This window comes from Rhopilema esculentum, chromosome 4, assembly GCF_057945365.1.
Source record: "Rhopilema esculentum isolate cy_ngs chromosome 4, ASM5794536v1, whole genome shotgun sequence".
In the NCBI taxonomy this organism is placed as follows: Eukaryota; Metazoa; Cnidaria; class Scyphozoa; order Rhizostomeae; family Rhizostomatidae; genus Rhopilema; species Rhopilema esculentum.
This window is the reverse complement of record NC_142818.1, coordinates 11,627,874-11,651,047: the sequence shown is the minus strand read 5'-3', so window position 1 is coordinate 11,651,047 and position 23,174 is coordinate 11,627,874. Positions and strand designations below refer to the sequence as shown.

The window sequence follows — 23,174 nt, the reverse complement described above, 5'->3', positions numbered from 1 at the left end:
ATCTCAAGTTTACATAGAGCATGAGTTAATTTTCAATTTAACTCAGAATTATCTCTCGTTAACTTAAAGTGGAAACCAGTGGGATTTGACAGCAAAAATTATTCCGGGTGAAACTTTACCCCCCCCCCCCCAGTTGCTAATGACGGTCAAATCCCTTATTAAAATTGTTATCCTTATGTCGTCAAAAAATCCACATCGTGAGCAATAACATAACGAAATCATTGCTCTCAATCCAAGTCCAAGGTCAAAAGCTTTGTATAAAAGATTTTAAAGAATTTTTCACATTGAGACCGTAAGTCGAATTAGTGTATTTTTACATTATCAGAATAGGACACACCTGAACACACCATAGATATGTTTGCAAAATTCTATCTCTGGAAATCGATAGTCGGCATGGCAAGTCTAACCGCTATTTACGCCACTGATAGGGAAAATAATAGGCATGGAATTTTCCACTACAGTCTAAGGATCTAGGTAACCAAAACTTTTAATGCTTAGAATGAAAGTATATATATAAGGGATCAAGATTCCGAGTTGGGACATTTTGGAAAATTGGTTATTGTCACATGACAGTGACGTAATTGACCGAGCGACAAATCACGGTCCGAAAAAGGTAAACTTTTCGAATTTTAAATCTAAATAAATGTTTGGATTGTTCTTACAAAGTTATTCCGACTTTATCAAAGAACCATAGCCCTAAAACGTACGGTTTCAAAGTTATAGGCGTTTAAAGTTGCAGTTAATCAGGGGGTAACGTCGTATAATTCTAATGGTATGTTTGTCTGTCTCAGATGAACTGACAAAAGTGAGCCAAAAATGAATAACAAGCGTGATTTTTGCTTCTATTACAGTTATCTTAAAGCACACTTTTTGCTACAAATCGTGGGCTTTACATGATTGAGCTTCTTTCATTTGATTCTGCCCCCCTATTTCTTTGAATTTCAAATTTCCTTGTTGGTTTAATGTTATTTAATTTGAAGAATTTACAGAAAATGTACGATTTTCATTCTTTAGTGGTTTTGACTATTCCCTGAGTTGCAAGAATCACATGGGCCCCACCTACGGGTAGCACTAAGATCCGTAATAGAAACAAACTATGTAAAAACATACCTGACCAATAAAAAATGGTCTAAGGTAGCCGCTCGTCACAAGAGTCCTCGCTAGACATAAAGTCAAATACTTCCCATTCACTTTCGTCACTTGAATTTTCCCGTCCCTTGCCATCCATGGGGACTTGGTAACTGGGTTATTTAAAAGAGCAACCAAAGGCACCGACGGACCATTCCGCAGTGGATTTAGTACCGACATCGACACCGTAAACACTTGGGTAAATACGACACATATTCCTACTATACTCTCTCCTTTCCAGACATAGGAGAACTAGCCAGTCAGTAAGGCACAGATTATTGCTTTCCCAAAATGTGATATTGCAGGTCGCCAAAGATCTTTTCAACACTCCTGGTTTCAAATATTACAATGGATTCATCACGATGAGCACAAAGATCTTGCCTATTGCCAAACCTGTGTAACTGCCTGCAAAGAAGGAAAACTTGATGCTCCTTATTCAGAACTCGCCTTCATAAAGACTGGTTTCAAGAGCTTGAAAGTGGCTTTAGAAAAGTTCGAAAGTCATGAAACAAGTGCATGTCACCGGGATGCTACCCAAGTCATTCTCGTGCTTCCAAATGAGAAAACTAATATTGCAGAACAGTTAATTGGAGAACAATTAGAAAGATCATTGACTGCTGAGAAGCAAAAGAATCGCAGATTTTTTTAAGACAGTGACCACATTAAGAATGATGGGCAGACAAGGATTGCCTCTTCAAGTATTGATTGAAGAATCAAATTTCTATCAGATCATAAAACTAATAGGTTAAGATGATCTTGAAATAAAGGAAAACATGACCAAAACTAGAAACAACTATGCCAGTTATCGGATCCAAAATGAAATTCTTTAAATTATGGCTTTACAGATTCAGAGAGCGATGACTTCTCGTCTTCACGACGCAAAATTTATAACTATAATGATGGATGAAACTGTTGTGTATAGTTGCGCTGCGGTGCCGCTTATTGGCTAACAAAAAAGCTGCGGTATCGCTTATTGACTAACAAAAGGAATATCGCCTTGATTATTTCATTGTGTTCAAGAAATAGCTATAAGAAAAGAACCTTATGTATACTTTTGTTACGTGTTTTTCAGGTGTTTAGAACGTTGTTTTTTTTGTCTTGATGTTGATCAGTTTTTATGTTGGAGGCTACTATTAAATTGTGTCCACTGCTACCCACTGTTTTACTGTGATCTCGACTTAAATCCAAAACGGATCACTGGACTATTTAAACACTTCCTCAAAAAACAACAGAAATAACTGATAGGAGCAATGTGTTTTTTGCATGAGGTATGTTAATGACGAATTGGAGGTAAATGAGGATTTTGCTCGATTGCATCAAATTGAATCAACAAAATCTGACGCTCTTGTAAATGTTATTGAAGAGCCGTTTGAACTTACCCTTCCGTAACGTACATGGCCAATGCTATGATGGTGCTTCCACTTTAAGTGGTGCGAAAAATGGGGTAGCAAACAAATGCGAGACAAAGAGGAACGGGCGTTGTCGTAAAATATCCTAATCAATACATTTGGAGTATATCTTTACGATAGAGAAAAACATTTGTGCGAGTGCAAGCTAGATCGATCAACAAAAAACTATCCACTATCACAAAAAAACGTGGTCTCTAATCAAAACGAGGTTATAACAAAATGGAGTCAGGGGGTCTAAGCTATAATTCAGTACAACTGGTTATATACATATATAATTCCTAGCTCAGTGATTTGATCTATGTTCTGACAACAGTGTCAGATTAACAGCTTGAATATGATTCTGTAGTTGGGAATGTCGTCATTAGCATAAATTTCGTGCTATGATCATCATTATTACGTTTGCTAATTTTCACACGTTGATGCAATAACATAGTAAAACCAAGTTATAACGTACTCGGTAATAACGTACTTAATCCGCTGGTCCCTTCAAGTATGTTATAACCGGATTATTCTGTATTGTTAACTTCCCAATTAAAACGTATCAATCCGTAACACAGTATATAGTATTGCAGAGTAAGAAAGAAGATTGAAATAAGAAGGGCGTTTTTAGTTGAGATTGAGTAGAGTTGTTTTTTAGAGTTGGACAGATTGGATAGATTTCTGATAGCTTACAGATCGAAGTTTACCAATTAATATGCGTGTTGGTTCTTAATCAACCCCATCTAGGGTAATTCTTCCGTACTACGTTACACATGGATCGGTAAAAACACAACAACTCAAAATGTTTGCTTTTTTCAAAGGCTTTTTAATTCAAAAACTCATATATCAAATACAAACGAAGTGCTCCAACACCCGATCTCCGTTTACTTCCGCATTAATTTGTACCAATTTATTAAAACGTCACTCACGTTCATTGGCTTTTTACAACACTCTTCCCCTACCACCCACAAATTTAAAATTTTAGGTTTAATAATTAGATTTTAAAGGGCCTCTCCAGCCAAAAAAAAATTTTTTTTATTGAGTAAAAAGTTAGCATCTGGTGCGTGTATTATGGCAAAGTCATTGTTTTTGCAAAATTCCAATTAGTTTCGAAGTTTAAAGGCTTTAAAGTTGCACCTTTCCAAGAAAAAAACGACAAAAGCCGAATCAGTTTTGTGACATTCTGACGTCACAATGTGCGGCTCTAGTTCGCCATGAATTTCGTATATCTTCCACCGAAACGTTAAGGATTCATGGTCACGCGTTGATAACTGCATCTAAATCTACAGCAGGAGCTTTTTAGGATCGAAAATTATTAAATATTTACTATCATTCTAAGTCTGCGGGTCCATGCTGTGTCACGACTTTGTTTTGATCACCTGTATAGGCCCACAAAGCTATGGCTTCCTGTTCCAGCTCTTCCCTCGCGTATAATTAATCGAAATTGACACTTCAGTTGTTTTCCAGAAACGATGAACAACTAAAGGCTTGGTGTCTGAAATGCTCAAGCTAAAAGCCGGTGGAACAGAACTGGCTACAGATGGAGAGTACCATCACTTGCAGTGTTCATTTGCGAATCGCCGTCATTCGATTCGGTTTAAGACGAGACTAACGAAATGCACAGTGACGTCAAAATTGCGTCACAGTGTCACCAAACCGAAAAATTTTTGTCGGTTAATTAAATTAAATTATCGAAATGCAAGAGCTTATATCTCACAAACTGTAAAAAATATCGAAAAACAAATAACGAATTCGTGATCAGCAGGTTTAACTCCTTTAGATTAGCCAATAAAATGCAAGTGCAAAATTTGGCTAGAGAGGCCCTTTAAGTATGAGTGTAAATATAGAATGCATTTGAAATATAAAATGAAAATTCAAACCTAAAAGTTTAAATTTGATTAGATGGCCATATTTTGGAAAATTTAATATGGTTTTTAGGAACTTCTTTTGCTTTGTTGTTCTCTAATGAATTCTTTTTTCTATTGCAGAACCAAAATAATGACTATTATCGAAGACACTATCAGTGCCCTCAAGGTAAATACTATTCAATTTAAATCAACGAATATTCATTTGTGAAAATACAACAGAAAGTACTTAAAGGGAATCTGCAATGACGTCATATAAGCTAGGCTCTAGAGGTATTCCTTCAACTTTTTTCAAAAAATGAGAAAATTATTTATGCTTTAAAGTATAAAAAGTTGTATCAAGAACACGAGACAGCGCAATGGTTTAGCTTTGTTTGTCAGCTCGTAAATTTCAATCAATTGAGCTTTTTTGAACAACTTTGCTTCATTCGTGTGTCTTCAAAGAAAGTAGTGAAAACTTTTCAACATCTCATGTACTCTGAGAACTGTCTTCAGTTCCTACTTTCATGAATGTCTCCGATTTCTTAAAAGTCGTTACCATCTATTCTGTCTAGATACTTAGAATTCATTTCACGATGCTCAATTTCTCATGGATTCTATGCCAAGTAAATTATTTTAGTGAAAAAAAAAGCTGTTATATTTACCTGTAGTTTGTAAAGCTCAAAACCAATTGGTCTTTGTGCTATTAAAATGTTTGAAATCTTTACATGGAACATTTTATACGTCATGCCACACTCTGCTTTATCTGAAAAAGTGCGGTTCGGTTTTAGTACGAAAACTGGCACGACTTGATTTTATACTGTGGTGCTGAAGTTGAGCCGTTTTTCTGTCAAATCTTCACCAGCGCATGCGCAACAGATCAACCAACCACAAAGAATATTCACGGAGTCCGGTTGTCAAACCTTTGCTTAAAATGTCCGGAGAATACTTACCACCTGATTAACTGACTAACTGAGAATAAACTCTCAATTCTTTATAAAAATGCGAGATTAAGAATTTCCGGATTGTTCGTCAGCGTTCCGTCAGCGCTCGTCAGTATATCTTATAGAATCCAGGGTCATAGCCACACTTTGCCAACCCTGGAAAAAGAGAAAACCAGCTGTTTGCCACCCGGAAAATTTTGTCTCCAAATTTTTTTAATGGGGTTGGTTGTCGTTTTCATTGCACTGTCAAGACAATTGGAGTCAATACTGGCCGATAGAAAATTGCCTATTGGGGCTTTTACTACCGACTGTAGGACTCGCTGAAGGACTTGCTGCAAAAGATCAAGTGCCACTTGGGCGCTTCTCAGAAAAAATTCAGAATCGTCTGCCTGCAACACGGTGGCCAGGGGATTTCAAAGTCACAAACTATGCCGTAACAGTTTGAGAACAATAGTGTAGCGTAAAGAGACGCACGTTAAATCAGTAGTTGTCAAAGTAACGCTGGGAAAAAGAACAGGAATCATTCACAAAAGATGAGAAAAGTCTTGATGCTAACGGTGAACCTCAAGACAATCCATAAGCAATTAATTTTATCTCGGATTTAACTCCATTCAACTCTACGTGTAGTTTCTTATTTTCTAGGTAGCTCTGGATCATCTGATATAATTTGCCACTGAATCCTGCTGCGATCAATTTCTGTTCAAGTATGACGTGGACTACACAACCAAACGCCTTCCTAAAGTCAATGTCTTGTCATGTAAATTTGTTTCTCCATACCATCGCATATCAATGACTCATTTACCTTGCTTGGAATGGATAGCATTATCAGAGGCCGATAGTTTCCTCTCTCTGCTCTTTCGCCTTGTTTGTGCGCTGGTTTAGTTTTCCAATTTTCCACTGACTTAAATACTTTTCTTCAAAATATCCCATGTGACATATAATTGCTATTGGAAAACTCAGCTCAACAAATGCTATTCTTAGTTGTTTGGTTGTTATTCTTTCTAGTCCACATGCTTTCTCAGCTTCTTGTCAACAGCATTCTCAGTTATATCAATATGTTCAGTTGTCGGAGTAACTCTATGTATATACTCATTCGGTGATTGTTCTGTTTCATTGCGATTCTTTGCCAGTTTTTTACCAATATTTGTAAAAAATTCATTCATAAAGCCTGCAACTTCATTGTCATCAAACATAAGTTTTCCCTCTTTATTTTTTAGGAGCCCAGTAACTCTCTTTTCCCCATATTTTTTTGTTACTCCCAGTAACTCCCCAGTTTTAATTGCATTTCAAAAATTGATTGTATGCATTCTTAGGATAAAGACATGACTAAATGAATATCTCCTTTTCTTTTTTTCCAAAGTTCTAGCCTTTCGACTGTCAACATTGAAACATTGCAAATATCAGCATATCTATCAAGTTAGCTGTTTGTTAGAAAACATATTTTCTGTTGATTGATTGCACAATCTCACTATTACAATGGCTTTTAATGCAATGTATCATATGGGTTGGGAAAAAGTACTCTTTCTCTCAAGGTCAAAACAAGCAGGGTCTTAGAAAGCTTCCAATCTAATGAACCAATGCACGTTTGATGATTTTGTCATTTTCAATTTTTAAGGATGGGTTCAGAGATGCAACCGATGCTACTTATATGTCAACCAGCCAATGCAATGGCTGGGCGCCCAATATTACTGCAGAAGGTATTGAAGTCGTCGCGTTATTTCTTTTTTATCGAACTTTGTTCGTTTTTATGTGTCCAAGGAATCGGTTTGACTTAGCATCTGCCCGATACTTCACAACAAAACTGTTTGACCATAAATTCCACTTATCGAGCGACTTATCAATTCGATAAAACACTAATTGCTGAAATGTTATGATACTAATTTTCTGAGAGAGACAAAAAAACTGCGGCCCTTTTGATGGTTAATGGATTTAGTTCCGTTTTAAAATTAATCTTGAACAAATGTTAAGAAAGTTATTGAGCATTGCTTATTTTCTCTTCTCAACAGCCATTCAAAATTGGTTTTTGTTGTAGACTAATGTTGAAACCAAGGTTTAATAATGTTAAAAAGTGATGCTTTTCCACAGACTTTTTATGAAGTTTTGAGAATACTTTATGGTAGCAGAGATATGCATTATTAAGTTTAGTCTACCTTTCTGGTTTGGTTTTATTCCAGAAAAGTATTGACAAAAAAAGTTTGGTTTTATTGACAAAAAAGCTGTTAAAGGACTTTTTGCCCCGCCTAACCCCATCTCGACGCTCCTGCCCAAATCTCATTCACTCTCATTACCTGCTGGTTCAAAATTGCATAATTTTTCATTTTTAGTCTTGGGGGTGATTTGGTCACAATTCGTGACTGGGCAACCAACTACTTCATGTTCCGCATCGTGAGGTATTTCGATCGGAGGCGACGAACAATATGGATCGGTAAGATTCCTGGTTTCCGTTGTCTTAGTCTGTTTTTTTGGTAACTCTGCGAATCCACATCATTCCATTAGGATCTGCATTTTTATCTTAATTCAATAGATTTAGATATTTTTGCTTGTGTACATGTTTGAATTTTCCTTGTACAAAAAATTAACTAGGGTGTGAAGAAAGAAATATATACAGAAAATTATCAATTTCTATAATTTTCATATGTTGTATAGCATTAATTAGCTTGCATTTTTAACCAGGTGCTAACGATCGCAGAACCGAGGGTACATTCGAATGGTCTGATGGAACTAGAGCTAACAAATACAGTTTCCGGTGGTTTGCTCCGGGGGTGCCTGATGACGAATCTCTGGGCCAAGACTGCGTCGAACTGCAAACGCGGGGCAGACACAGATTCTTGTGGACTGACAAATTCTGTGGTGTCGAGCAAACCTTTATCTGTCAGGTATGCCTTAGTTAAGGTTTGTGACACGACACACATTAAAAATAGGCCTCTTCATAAGCCTAGACAAGCTTCTAGTCATCTTGATGGGCTACCTATCATCATCACACGATTTCACTGTATCTATTTGTTTGGTTGTATAGAAGAGGAGAAAGGAGTTCTGAAGATCTGAAGCATAAGTTATGGAGGCTCGGTTGTTCCATGATAGAAAAGTCAATTGTCCAATTTTGTCAGAGCCGTGTATTTGAAATATATCACTAAGGCGATTTGTTATGGAAAATTGCCCACATTCAGTGGTAACGTTACATCACCCTTTGGTTAGACAGCAACTTGTTTATTTAGCTAGAATAGCTGCAGTTGGGCATCATGCAAGTTTGCAGCATTGTTTTGTAATCAAAGAGGCTCCATTGCTCATATCTTTGGTGCAAAGATAATGCACACTCACCCTACTTTGTAACAAGGGTCGAAGAAATACACCAAAGCACCCAATTTAGACGATCATGTGATGTCAAGATTGCTTTAATTTTGCAAGTTGTCAAAACTAAAGTAGCTTCGGGTTTAAGGCTAAGAGAATTGACATGAATAGTTAATTGCAAGACGTATGATTTATTTTGCTCTAGACCAAACCACACACGCTCCGGGCTAAAATTGGGCCCCTTTCGGCCCGGGCAAACTAATCCACTTCAAGAGTTAGGTTCACCATTGCTTGATTTATTGAAAAATCCTTTATTAATGCAAACTTAGATCGGACAAAAATCTCAATTGGGTTTGCTCCTTATTAGGGACGTCTTTTGTAGCTGTTACATTATGATATCTGCTATGTCTATGATGGTTTTTGTCAACATAGACCAAGGAACAACGATTTTAGAGTTGGGGGTGGGGGGGGGGGTTAAATGAGCCCCTCCTGAGGCTTCTAGCAGCTCAAAAAGGCCGGTCTGGATAGGGTTAACGTAGATTCCTAGCTTTATTTGACTTGTATCTACCCCTGCTTGTGTTCCTTTTCTATTTCTATCCAGCGTCATTTATAATCTAACATTTGAAATGGTGTCAAACCGAAAAGCTGTCTCCAATTGTTGTATTTTACTCTACCCATGAACTTTTGACAATATTTTTGTTTATCGAAAAAGTTTTAACGACAGTTATTTCAGTCATTTCTTTCGTAGGTCAACGCTTGTTACAAAGGTATATTTTTGAATTATGTTTACTTTTTCTGTTTTTTCAAACTTTCATTTTAAAAGAACAATTGTCGAATTCTCTGTTCAGTCATTGTTTGATATGTGTTTGAACTTATTTGATATGGATATAAGATATGAGGGCCAGTAGGCCTATCAAAATTTTAAGCTATTGATCTTTTTAGACCGTTATACCTGTCACTGAACGCGAAAGCGAAACAAAATATTGCAGCTTGAAAACTAATCTCTCGTTAGTTGATTCTAATGTGAATTGTTTTAGGCCATTTCTCAAATAATGTAATTATTTGCAGGGCAATTTCGATGTGACAATGGAAAGTGTATTACAAAGTATGCAGTGTGCGACCGTGCCAATGATTGTGGGGACCGCTCAGATGAGAGAAATTGCAGTGCGTGCCTATTGTATTGCACCTCTTAATTCCTATAATTTATAAATAAAAAAATGTCAATTTGCATGGTCATCGTTGTTTTTGACTTTTGACAAGTATTTTAAACTTGGTGGATATATATCTTGTCACAATTTATGACTAAGAAAAGAGATGGTTTGAAAGAGTTGTTTGAATTGCCCTTAATTTTCCGTCGCCTGTGGAGGCCTTATTTATTAACATAGGCTTACCACGAAGTATCTGGCAAGAAACCCCATGTATTATTTTAACCCAAAAGGCAGGATTAAATAGACTTGACAGGTTTCAATGATAAGTTGAGTTGCCTCATTGCTCATTTGTATATCGAGCCCGTAGCCAGGCGTGTGGAGTAGGGGTGGCAAAATTTCCCGTGTTCAATGCAGGCGAAGTTTAAAGTGAAGCTTTTGTAGGGGTGGGGGGAGGGAGCGGTGGCTAGAGTTTGTGGAAATAATACTGAAAACACTGTCGGTTCTGATATCAAAAAATCATCTAAGTGCTTGTCAACAAAGGCCCTTCTTCGCTGAATGTTCCTGACCACTGATTATTTCATTGGGTATCTATTCTATAGAGTGTAGAATATTGTCCACACAATTTCTTGTTCACATAACTTGTGATTTTGAAATGCCCTGACCACTGTGTTGCAGGCAGTTGTTTCAGCAATTTTCTGAGAAGCACCCAAGTAGCGCCAAGTTTTTGCTTGGCAGCGAAATTTTTTTGAGCCCCAGCCATAATCTTAAGTTCTACATGGGTAATGATAGACCCCAATAAACATCTTTCCTTCTTCCAGTATTAGGTTGAACAGCAATCTAATGACAACATAGAAAAACTTCATTAAAAATTTAGAGACAATATTCTGGGCAATGGCAATCAGCAGGCACTCTCTTGCTTTAAGGGTGGCATTGCCACCCCATGCTACCCCTTGGCTACGGGCTTGTTGTATATGTCGATCTTGTTTTATATATTAGCGGTTTCAAGACATCAAATCATTCTCATTTTCAGAGCATTACCTGAATTTGAATTTAAACCGTAGCTAAACGCATCAACGTTTTATCTAATCATTTTAAACCTACGAATTAGTCGTTTTCTTTTGGAAAATATGTTTTGTTATTCTTGATGCCAAACCACCAACTCCTTATAATTTTTTAAACAGCCAATTGTGTCAGGGATGTGCTGCTAAAAAGGGTTACTCTTGGCGTCCGGGAGGGAGCTCAGCTCTCTGGTGTCCCTTAGCTCTACTCCTCCGCGTTTATGTGATTAATATTGTTTTTCAGATTTTTAATTCTTTTGCAAATAGTGAACATCAATGAAAGATTCAGAAGAGCTGGTGTTAATTAATTTTTTTATTTCAGAAAACTGTGGAGGGAAACTTGGGGGAACAAATGGCTCTTTTATGTCACCAGAGTACCCTACGTTTTACCCATCTGATTCAGACTGCACTTGGAAGATCACGGTTCCTTTGAAGTCAAAAGTGGAGCTGTCATTCAAAGAAATTCACCTGGAGCCTGGGTTCGATAATGTTGATGTTTACGATGGGCCAACCTCATCTTCAAAGATCATTGCTCGATTGATGGGTCTAGGCAAGGTGACGCCTTTGCTGTCATCTGGTAACCAAATGCTGGTCCGATTTGTATCTGATGAGTCCATCCAGAATAAAGGGTTCTTGGCTGGCTACAGGGCAGGTGAGTAATTTTCAAACAATCAATCATTTCTTTTGCTTACTATGGCCATATAAAATATTATAGCTTCACGTTATCCAGGGTAGCTGTTTGGGCGTTTTGACGGCCAAATTTCTCAATTGTGGTCAATTTTCAAAGCTGTTGGCCATCGAAATTTGACTTGGCCGAAAAAGCAACAGCTGGCAGAATTTTGGCCGCTTGTTGAAAGCCACAAAAGTATAAAGAAAACGAAAATTTTTGCACAAAAATATTCAAAATTTTGTTAAAATAATCTCGAAATTTCAAATAACGAAGCAAGAAACAAAGTTAAAGGCAACAGCAAATTAAAATTGAAAGCAAGTGGAACTTTTGTAGCAAACAAAGCCTATTTTGATAATACTATTACTCCAAAGATTTAGCAAAAATGTAGCTTTTCTCTATATTTTGTTTGGCTGGCCGAATTTACCGTTTGGTCTAGTCTGCCATAGACCATTATGATTCTACCATGAAGTTTTTCATTGTAACCAATGTTGAGATAATGCGTTGGCATTGGACGGTTAAAAGTGTAAACAAGGATGACTAGAAGATAACGCAGCTTTGAAAACTGATTTTTTGCCAATACTGAAGTTAGTGCTTGCTGGGTAGTTGTTTCGGATGTTTCTTTTCGGATATTTGGTTTTGTTTTTTTGTACATCTCTCCTAGCATGAGCCCCGAAAAAGGTATCTTCAAGGATTACAATACTTCAAGCCGCTTTGCCCGTCGACAGCCCACAAAATGCAAATCCCAAATTCTTAGAAAGTAGATTAAATCTGTCAATTTTAGTCTGAATTGATGTGATTTTCGTAAACGTTAAGGGATCAATCCTGAAGATTTTGCTTTGTATATACCTTATAAGTTTTTAACTATGAAAGTATCGCGTCAATAAATAAATTAACGGCAACAACAGCAGCAAAAAACTTCAACAGCAGCAAAAACAATATAAAATCTTGAAACGAGTTTTCAGTTCTTTAAAACCCCGTTCACACTTATCCGTATTCATATGAAAACGGATAAAAAGGTATCCGTTTGTGCCTTGCGTTCACACTGCTCCATCTTGAAAACAGAGACTTTTGAAAACGCAAAAACGCAGTGTGAACACCGAAAACGGATACTTTTGAAAACGCTAAAAACAACAACAATACAGCAAGATTCTTAGACCGCGCCAATTTGAATAACTTATCTTAAAATGGCTGATTCACTCGAAGTTAGTATACCTTGGAGTAAAATTAGTGGCAGTGAGGTGTTTGAAAAGTTTATAAGCAGTGGCAAGTGCTGTAAACCAGTTCGTGGCGTTTTCCTTTTTATCCATAGCGGAGCAATGTGAACGCTTCATCGTTTTCATAACGTTTTCATAATATAATGTATCCGGATCAGTGTGAACAGAATCGATGTAAAAACGGATAAAAATTAATACGGAGCAATGTGAACATAATCTAAAACCATTTTTCTAATTTCTCATCTTACTTCAGTGAATGAGAGCGCTTGTGGAGTAGCATTGAATGTTGGTAAAGGTCAAATGCGGGAAATCATTTCACCAAAATATCCTTTACATTATCCAACAAATTCCAAATGCACTTGGACGATTACTGGCGACCCTAACAGTGTACTGAGCCTCCGTTTTGTTGACTTTGAAACCGAACTTATCAATGATGTGGTAGACATAAGGGATGGTGTTTTGAGCACAGATAAATTGATCGCCAGATTGTCAGGCGCACAGACTGGGCAAACATTTATTTCGACTGGAGCAGGGCTCACGATGAAGTTCACGTCAGATCGCGCCAATGGTAGTAGAGGTTTTAAGGCAGTCGTGTACGGAGGTAGGTAGAATGCCCTTTGTGGTAACATAGAGCATATTGTTGATACAATGTTGGAATTTTCGTAAAAAGCTTTTCCATTCACTGCAATCTTAAATTACATCAAGATTCGTTTTCTAAATAACCCAGTAAAAAACAGCTTAATATAAATATAATGCGATGATGTTATTGCCACCGCTTTCCTGGTAGGCCAGATGCTATAATTGCCATTTGAGTTTTGTAGCTTGTTTTTGCTCTGCAACTATATTTTCTGCCCATTCCTGATAGAGGCTACTGAGACTTCTTTCATTTACCTTCCAGGTTGTAACATCGAACTTAATGCAACGAAAGGTGTAATTTCCAGTCCAGGATTTGGCTATAAAAACTACCCAAATATGTTAGATTGCACATGGAAAATCAACGAACCAAACGGAAGAAACATCGGCTTACTGTTTCATTTTTTCGACACTGAATTGAACTTTGATGTTTTCGATGTGCTGAATGGCAACACCGGTGCCTCGATTAAAAGATATTCTGGAAAACTTGCGAGGCTGGCCTCGGAGGCATGGATCCTAGATACAGCTACGTCCAAATTAGATGTTACCTTTAAGTCAGATTACAGTTACAGCAAAAAGGGATTTCGAATTTCTTTCTCCGTTGGTACGTAACAAGGTCGTGCTCACGTCGTCAAATCAAATCTCTCTTATAATTTCTATATCATTCTGTCGCAAAGTCATGTCTCTGTTTTTTTATAATCTTAGTGTCTTAGTAGTTTCTTAATATATAAAACGGATACTCACCATTCCCTCCCTCCTACTATATTTTTATTATCTTGTCTTGACAGCTGTCTGCCATTTTGATATCATTTCAGTTTTCCATGTTTTTAAAGTTAGAATCTTTTTTAAGGTTGTCTAGTAATAAGCAGAATGTTGTATTCTTCTTCTTTGCTCTCAATCAATCTAATTTCGATGTTTTGTTTGGTAGGATGCCCCAAGTTAGTGGTTCCGGAGCACGGATCCATAAGCACATTGCAAACAAACTCTGGAGTTCGGGTTACTTACAAATGCAACAGTGGCTATAGGCTTAATGGCAGTGCAACAACAACTTGTGCCTTTGGTGCAATGTGGAGTGGGAAATCTCCAAAATGCCTAGGTATTTTCGTAAATCACCTTGTAATTTTACATTAAATCAACCGTAATTTTGTCTCTAATACTCTAAATTTTTTTTGAACTATTGGTATTTTCTGTCAATTATTTACATATCCTGTTTTATGACAGAAATCATTTGTGGCCCCCCCGGAATCATTGCAAATGGCGTTTATCAAATCGATGGCAGTTACAACTTCAATAGCACAGCAATATACTCTTGTTTTGGGGGGTACCAGTTGAATGGAAGTCGAGTTCGTCGTTGTCAAGAAAATGGACTGTGGTCCGGATCTTTGCCAAATTGTATAGGTAAGCACACTGACCCATATATTTTAGATTTCAGCTGCGGGTAAGGGCAGGAAGTAAAAGAATTTCAGACCTTTTCAAGAGAAAACGCCAATTTCAGCAATGGACGCCCATGGCTAGCTTTTGACTATGTAAAGTAGCTTCAAAATCATACACATCAAATAATACTTCAGAAAAATATGATCCCTTCTCTAACATCGAAATGAGACGAAATGCAAAACAAATCCTGCTAATAGCATGTTGTGAGAAATATCCCTTGAGTCACACCCCCCGTTGAATTAACTTTTATTTCGTTAACATCGCGTAATCTTTCTTAAACTATTCTGTTCCCCTTGGTATGTCTTATTTCATGGTAGTTCTCATCCAAGCAACCAAAAGGAATATACTCTCTCGCATTCTATCTTCGGCTACCACCCCACACCATTACCAACCTCCCTCGTAGATATTCTGTTTTCAGTTATTTAGTTTCCATCTTTTACCTCTTTTACCTAACAGTAACTTCCATCTTTTACCTCAAACCTACTTTCACTCTCTCGATGCATTGTTTCAGTTTTTATCGAATATTTTTAAAGTAATCAGTAAATTTAGGCAAAAATTAGCCTAGTGCCAAGTTTCACCAAATGCATGCCGGATGTAGAATGAGTATGAAGTGACGCCGATTTGATTGTCCTTCTAGACGTTGGTTGTGGAGACCCTGGGACACCTGCAAATGGAGCAAGAAGCACGAGCAATACTAATGTCAGTGCAGTAATGTCTTTTACTTGCGACTACGGATACAACTTGCACGGGCCAAAAACCATAATTTGTGGGGCAGAGGGAAAGTGGTCCGGACCAATTCCCACATGCAAACGTACGTATTATGATCATCGTTTTTATATAATTAAAGTTGGTTAAAGGGAGACTTCTCGAAATTATCATCCTTCAGTTCAAAGTTAGAAATAAACCACAATGAATAAGAAATATGCTGCTGATTATAGCTACTAAGCATTTGAGAACTTTTGCTTAAAAATTTTGCAACAGACAGAAGAGCAAAATAATCTTTTTGCGATTTAAAAAAATTTTAGTCCAATTCATTTGAAAATGAAATTTGTTCTAGACCAATACTTTTAATACCAGCTAAAGCCCCCCCCCCCCCCCCCACTACTGTTCATGTGTCAACTTTTGTGATGCAGTTATTCTGTTTGCCTTGACATAGTTTATCCCACTTCAAGCCGAGGGGCATTTCACTACCTGAAATAGCGAACGAGATTTTTAGGATTTTTAAATTCCTAAAATCTCGACAGGGATTTTCGGATTTTCGAACAGATTTGATGGAGATTTCTGGATTTCTTGGTTTTTAAAAGATTTCCAGGGATTTTCATGGACGTTAAAAATTCTTGAATACCGTTAAAAATGTATAAATTTATCGTAAACTAATCGTTAATCTTCTGAAAAAACACAGTACAACGTTAAGAAAAGTTCTCAAGTGGGACGTCATAAAATTTATGTTTCTAGAATTATTGATTTTGATTAAACGGTTAAATTACCAAAAACGGTCAAATATATATACACGGGTTATATATGGCAAATGAAAGTTTAGAAATTTGCTAAAGGATTGCAATGTTGCGAACAGAGAAAAAGTTACAGACGTCTCTGCAATCAATAGAAGGCTAGCCTTATCAAGGACAAAATTGTTGAGATAAAATTGAATTTTTCTCAATTTTCTACTTTACGCTGCCTCTGTTATTTTGAATCTCCCTTTTCCTCCCAAAACAATATTGTAGCTCTATCATTTTGGCTTCAAAGGAAAGGGAGAACATCAATTTTACCTAATAAGTTTAAACTATTATTGTCCCGGATTATAGCCTGTGCTCGTCATCTCGCACCCAATTTGTGTGACGTCATCATTTGATAAGTTGATAAAAATGTAATTTAAGGCATGGGACTACGACTTTGATAACAGAATCGTTTCTATTGATATTGTTTGTATTGTGTTATATTGTCATATACTTTGTATTGTGTTATATTGTCATGATACTTTATTTTATTGTCATGTATTGTATCGTATGTATTGTTTTGTATCGTATGTATTGTTTTGTATTGTTTGTTATTTTTTGTATTGGCTGTGCCCCCCCCCCCAAATGAAAATTTTGACAACAGCTGGCCTCCTCTGGCTACAGTTTTTCCAAATGATATTTTGAAAATTTGGCATATCTATAATTCCATGACCTTGATTTTGTCCAAATATATCTGTTTGTTATATATCTGTTTTCTTGTTTTGAAGCGTATGGCTCTTGCTCAAGTTTGCCCCCCCCCCCCCAGCCGACACCTACAGCTACGTGGTTGCTACGGGAACTAGCAGATGCTGCCTAAAATCATAATCAACATTAAATTTAGCTCGGGGGGGGGGGGGTGGCACATAAGGTCAAAATAGGACCAGCTCTGTCTGGGGGACCTCTTTAAGTAGATGATAACCAAAACCAGCGCAGCAACCTCAACATTAGCACCCTCTCTTTATATTTCTACATCTCTGCTGTATTTATTGAGCATTGCTGAAGTTTTCGCACTATTTAGCTGATAATTTGATAGACCTCCCGTTCATCTGCCAAGATTCTGTAAAAAACTCGTAACTTATGGAACTTTTGAAAGATTTGAGTAGATTTAGGATCACAAGAAGATTTGCAGAGATTTTTGGATTTCGAAAGGATTTTTGGATTTTTTCGGAGTTTCAGGGGGGCTGTACGGGATTTTTTGAAGTGAAATCCCCCTCGCTTCAAGCTGTCTTTATTTAAAATTATAGTTCGCTTTATCCCACAATATTGGCTTAATGGGGTATTGTTTTGCTCTTTCTGCTTTTTTTCATTCGGGTAAGGATCAATATTATTCCACTTAACATGTAAGACTGTGAATACTCTCTTTGCGGGTTCTTTGCAGACTAGGGAACACAATTAAAAGGTTTCCATTTCAATGATATAGAAGCGCTGAAGGTGCTAGGTTTCTAACTCGGGTCATCCTGCGTACTGACGAGAGAGGCAAATTCGTTTACTTCCGCCATTTTAAATAGTGGCAAAACGCGAGCTGCAATAGGGTTCAGTATGGAAAATTGTTTGTTTTAAGGGCTGGTTTTCTCGTGGCTCACAACAATTTCAGTGCCTTTTCTGATGCAAGTAGTTAGAGGAGATATGAATCAACAACGCATAACAATTTTTTGGTCCTTTTAAACAGAATTTTAAAAAATATGGCCCTTTTTATTTACGCAGTTGCAGGGGGAAAAGCTTGCAGGAGGAAAAGCTTGCAGGGGGAAAAGCAAACAACAAATTAAATTTTCGGCTTTTACTAGAGTTAGGCCTTAGATGTTTCAAAGCAATTTCTGTAAACCCAGAAAGAAGAAGTAAGTAAATCACATCTTTGTAAAAATTTGTTGTGGCTAACATTGTTGCTGGATCCATTCTAAACCTGACCAATCGTTACATCTGAAATTTTGAAATTGCGACAGTAAATGCTTGGATTTTGCGAATAACTGCTTATAAATCCAATATTAACATTAATTCATAAATTTAATGGCAAATGAAGTCACTCACCAAATTTCAAATCAATATTCGAAAGAGAAGTGAACGAAATCAATCTTCACTTTTGCCAAATTTATAAGGGCTGAATATGGAGCAAGCTCCTTTTTGCCACCATTCAAAATGTCGGAAGTAAATAAATTTGCCTCACAGTGTACCCGTGAGTTAGACATCTAGCGACTTCGGCGCTTCTATATCATTGTTCCATTTACAATACACTCAACACGAGGCACGAGTCGGCCTTTTCTTAAATCAAGACAAAACGAAAAGAGGTTAATTCATGAAAATATACAATAATGTAATTAAATTAACCTTGATAATTTGTTCAATTATTTGAAATGTTTGCTCAAGAAAGTCATACTTTCATTCGAATCGGTGTCAGTCAGCGATTTATAAAAATGGTCTTATCATTTGGTAAACCCTTAACGCCTGCTCTCTATGAAAATTGACCCTAAGGTATTTGAGTTATTCCCCACAATGCCCCACTACCCCTTCTTGAACCGTATTTATATACCTCTACATTTCTTTTACAGTGAGTCAAGAAAATTGATTTTTACAGTTAATTTTGGGGAAGCCTTGTGATAAATGCGTTGCTTTTGCCAAAGTGAGAAATATTGGTCTAAGTCACTTGAGTCTCAAATTTAACAAGGACCCTGGCAACCTAACGATTCTTTCGTTTTAATAACTTTGCTTGTTGATGTTTCTTTTCAATGCTCAATAACACAAGTACGAAAGTGTAACTAAGCTACAAATATTCCATCAAGTTTGACTTTCGTAAGTATTTTAAGCTCTTAATCATTAATTCATCGTGTATTTCCTATATTTACGTGAAATTTCAGACGGACTGAAGTGAATTGTATTGGTTTTTAAATGTTTGCATTTTAGCTGTCTTCTGCATGGTCGTACCAGCACCAGGCAATGGAAAATACTTGTTAGGCCCAAACAGCACAGTTCCTGTTCGAATCAATTATGGCGAAATGCTTAGCTTTGCTTGCAATAGAGGCTATCGCATGAGAGAATCAGAGTCGATCATTTGCCAAGCTAATGAAACTTTCAACCACACTGCTCCTCAATGTTTTGGTAATTCGTGTTTTCACATACGGTTACACAAAACGAGCTACCTACTTAATATTTATCGAAAACAAAACTGTTATCTTTTTTGATTTTCTCTATTTCTGAATCTTGAATGATTTGAAAATAATTTTTAGAATTTTCTACATTGGTATTCAATGCTTAATAAAAGGGCAGAAAAGTTTCATTTTGTCTATCTTTATTTGCAATTCAATTGATGCTCTTGTATTTTTTATTAAGATATACAACGTCGCCTTCCATACTTATTTCAATATTTTTTGGAGCATTTGTGAAGATAGGCCTTTTAAAGTAATCAATGATTTTGCTAAAAGATTTACCAGATTTGAAGGAAGTTGATTGTATTCACTTTACCCCTTTCCCTTTATTTTTATCTTTGAACACGTCCATGTTTTCCACCATCAATCATGAGTGCATTGAAACAATATTTAGATATCCAGATCCTGCTATGTTAACTACAAGTTTAAAGTATGTGTTGCACATCAAAAATTCTCAAAATGGAGATTGTTTCATTCTTATAGATTATTCAAAGCAACCGATAGCTATTCTCGCATTTATTTATTAACACGAATCTTGCAGCTTTTCTATCACAAAGATATCTCACCTTGCCTAAAAAGCTCTTGAACTGTGGAAGAGTTTTTACTCGAATTATATTTACGTGAGATTGTTCAGAAGCCTATTATTCTGCTAGTTTCTTCATTATTCGTTACGTTTATAGACATCAACGAATGTAGCAATGTACCTTGCAAAGGACCTGGAGCTATCTGTACCAACACTGTTGGGTCGTACATATGTAGCTGTAGAGCAGGATACCAGAAAGTTAAAGGACAGGAGGACACTTGTGAAGGTTAAAACGTTATTGTCAGAACGTTACCAAGAGTTTTATAAGATGTGTTTTCTTTCTATTTTTGCTTAGTTAATTTTCAAAAGAAGAGTTGCCGATGCAAATCAAGAAAATACCAACACTTGTAGATTCCAATAAGTAGAAAGTTTTTGTCCTGCTGTGAGGCGTTAATTCTCTAAAAAACATAGCATATTATTTATGTTTTTAATTTAAAAGTGATGATGTTTTTTTGAAAACTTGGCAATACGTAGAGACCTCCGTTAAGGCCGGGTTACACCATCACGTTTTTCGAAATTGGACCAACATGCTGGAAAGTGATCGTGTAACATACCAAAATTGTCATTTCTCGCTGCAGAATTTAATGCGCTTATCAGGTGTTAATCCTCTATCATTAGAAATTTTACTCTTAACGAAAGCAGAGTAAAATCAAGTTCGTCACTTTTTTTCAAAGGCATTTATTAAACTGCATTTATTTTTCTGTAATGTGCTGCTCGTCGATTTACTCCAAATCATTATTCATATTCGTTTTCTGCTAATAATTATGTTGCTGAGCATAATTCACGTCTTTTCTTCTATTCTCGAAACTCTAGGCCGTTCCTTTCTCATCAAGACATTATGTGACGTAAGAATTTGTCGGCGCCTTTCAAAAAGAGTGATCAACTTGATTTTTCTTTGCTTTCGTTCAGAGTAAAATTTCTAATGATAGAGGATTAACACATGATAAGCGCATTACATTCTGCAGCGAAAATGGACAATTTTAGTATGTACACGATCACTCTTCAGCATGTTGGTCCAATATCAAAAAAAGTGATGGTAAAAAGTGATCGTGTAACCCAGCCTTTAATTATTTTTTGTGTTTTTGAGATTTGTTGTTTTAAAGGCACTTTGTCCCGACGGATTTTGATGACCATTTAAATCCAATTGACGGGACTATCCAATAGATTTATTGTAACGTCTTCAGTCGGCATGTACCCGCCGAGGAGCCCATTTTCAACGTTGATCGGTCGATAGACAGGGCAAAGTACATTAATGCGTTTTCCCTCTCATTGATAGATATTGACGATTGTGCAGTTAACAATGGTGGATGTGCCCACAACTGTACTAATACAGCTGGGAGCTATCACTGCAGTTGCTTGGAAGGATACTATTTGTATGATGGCAAGGAAGGTTTGGTTCCAGAAGCGACTGTCAACCGCACTTGTTTAGGTAAGCTGCTAGACACAAATGTAAGAGTATGTCAACTAATTTGAGTAGTTGCTCTATATAATTCTTTGATAAAGTATTTGCTGTTTGGGACTTGTTTGTCTGAAAAAATTTACATTAGAGAATACCCTCATTTGGGCAGACTGTGATTTTTAAAAGTTCAAATGTTCCTTTAAAATAGTTGAACCAGGAAGTTGCAGAAATGTTAGCCCTGCTACAAATGTGTTAACCTTGAACTAAAAAATATATTTGTCGCTTTTGGAACACTATTTAAAATTAACAAAGGGACGGCAATTATTTGTTGTGTCAAACTCATATTCAAATTCAAGTAAGCTCAGGGACTCATATTTATGGAAAATGTTTCTATATGTCTCAAAAAATCAAAGTTGAGACAAGTGCTTCAAATTTGTTTATTGACAATTTGGGGGTGATACCTCTTTGTGAGACCCCCGGTTTCATTCCCAATGTTATATGTTTAAGAGATCAGTATCTAGAATATTTCGAAGAATGATTCAGAGAAGCGGAATAAGCTTATTACTGTACCTCTAAAAAGTAATGAAATTTTCCCAGGTGTTAATTGCCCAGCACCAGTACCTTTGCTGAATGGGGTTAGAGCGTTTTCATCCTTCCGATATCCAGCGCTTGTTATTTCTCAATGTAATGCTGGATATTTACGAACTGGCCCAAAAGAGATTCGGTGCTTGAAATCAGGCAGCTGGAGTGGTGGCTATGCTGCGTGCAATGGTAAGTTTATTTTATTCTAAACTTAAACTGTGCTTTGATTAAACAACATCTAGGGCTGAATCCAGTGGCGAAGATAGGAAATTTCATAGGGGGGCTGAAAAACTGAGATTCTCCGACAAAAATCTAAGAAGCATATTAATTTTCATGCATTTGAACAAAGTTCAGTTCAGTTCAGTTCAGCTTTTATATTTTAAAATTCCTCTACATACAATATCTTACACAAAATACTTTGAATGACAGGCAATTAATAACAATTACGTGAAATGTTGTTTGCAGGGGATTTTCTTTAGAAGGAGCTCTTTCAGTGAATAAAATAAAAGAGGAGAGAACACCTCTTCTTCTAAAGTGGCTTTAAATGTAATTGATCATTTACATGAGTGGCAGAACAGTATATTTCGCTTTAGAATCAAATTTGATAGTCCTTGTTGAATAAATAGGTATTAAGTTTTTGACAAAAACTGACAACAGACAATGATCTTTTTATATCTACTAGAAAAAAGTATTTTATTAAAAAATGTCATTTTTGTGGCATGCTGTGCACCATATTGGTGAGCATTTGACGCAGTTTCAAAGAAGTTGTGACATAGATTCAGAACATAACATAACGACATTAGAACTGAAATATAACAGGAGACAAAGTATAATTTTTTACCCAAAGTCATGTGTCATAAATCATACAGATTGAAGATTTTATGTTCTTCTCTTCGCAAAAGGCATTTTTAAGTTGCCCGCCTGATTCAGAACAACTAAAGAAATCGTTATAATAAGATTATCCTCTCAAATAAAACACTTGGATAAAAATGGAAAACAATGTTATATTTCCGGCAAGATCAGAAATTTTCCGACAAAATAGCTGTTTGGCTTTACAGAGGGGGTTTCGCCCCCCTGACCCCACTCTTTCTACGCCACTGGCTGAATCTAGAAGTTTTCTTGGGCTTTTTAAAAATACTTGGATGTACATTATAACGTAGTTTAGAGCATTGGAAGCATGGCGAATCAATTGGATTGTTACGAATCATTTAAATTAAGATGTTCGATA

The 23,174-nt window shown here is 36.6% G+C and overlaps 1 protein-coding gene across 1 annotated transcript in view; it reads left to right on the top strand.

Moving 5' to 3' along the window:
- Positions 1-23,174, top strand: part of LOC135690980 (uncharacterized) — a 109,864-nt gene that overhangs the window by 14,913 nt on the left and 71,777 nt on the right. The window contains exons 2-17 of the mRNA XM_089116004.1: positions 4,505-4,550; positions 6,920-7,001; positions 7,629-7,729; positions 7,978-8,180; positions 9,341-9,359; positions 9,661-9,756; positions 11,121-11,450; positions 12,936-13,283; positions 13,581-13,919; positions 14,244-14,411; positions 14,537-14,713; positions 15,387-15,560; positions 19,141-19,335; positions 20,063-20,191; positions 21,242-21,394; positions 21,962-22,135. Of these exons, the coding sequence (XP_088972130.1) occupies positions 4,505-4,550; positions 6,920-7,001; positions 7,629-7,729; positions 7,978-8,180; positions 9,341-9,359; positions 9,661-9,756; positions 11,121-11,450; positions 12,936-13,283; positions 13,581-13,919; positions 14,244-14,411; positions 14,537-14,713; positions 15,387-15,560; positions 19,141-19,335; positions 20,063-20,191; positions 21,242-21,394; positions 21,962-22,135 (2,734 nt within the window). The remainder of the gene's footprint in view (positions 1-4,504; positions 4,551-6,919; positions 7,002-7,628; positions 7,730-7,977; positions 8,181-9,340; positions 9,360-9,660; positions 9,757-11,120; positions 11,451-12,935; positions 13,284-13,580; positions 13,920-14,243; positions 14,412-14,536; positions 14,714-15,386; positions 15,561-19,140; positions 19,336-20,062; positions 20,192-21,241; positions 21,395-21,961; positions 22,136-23,174) is intronic.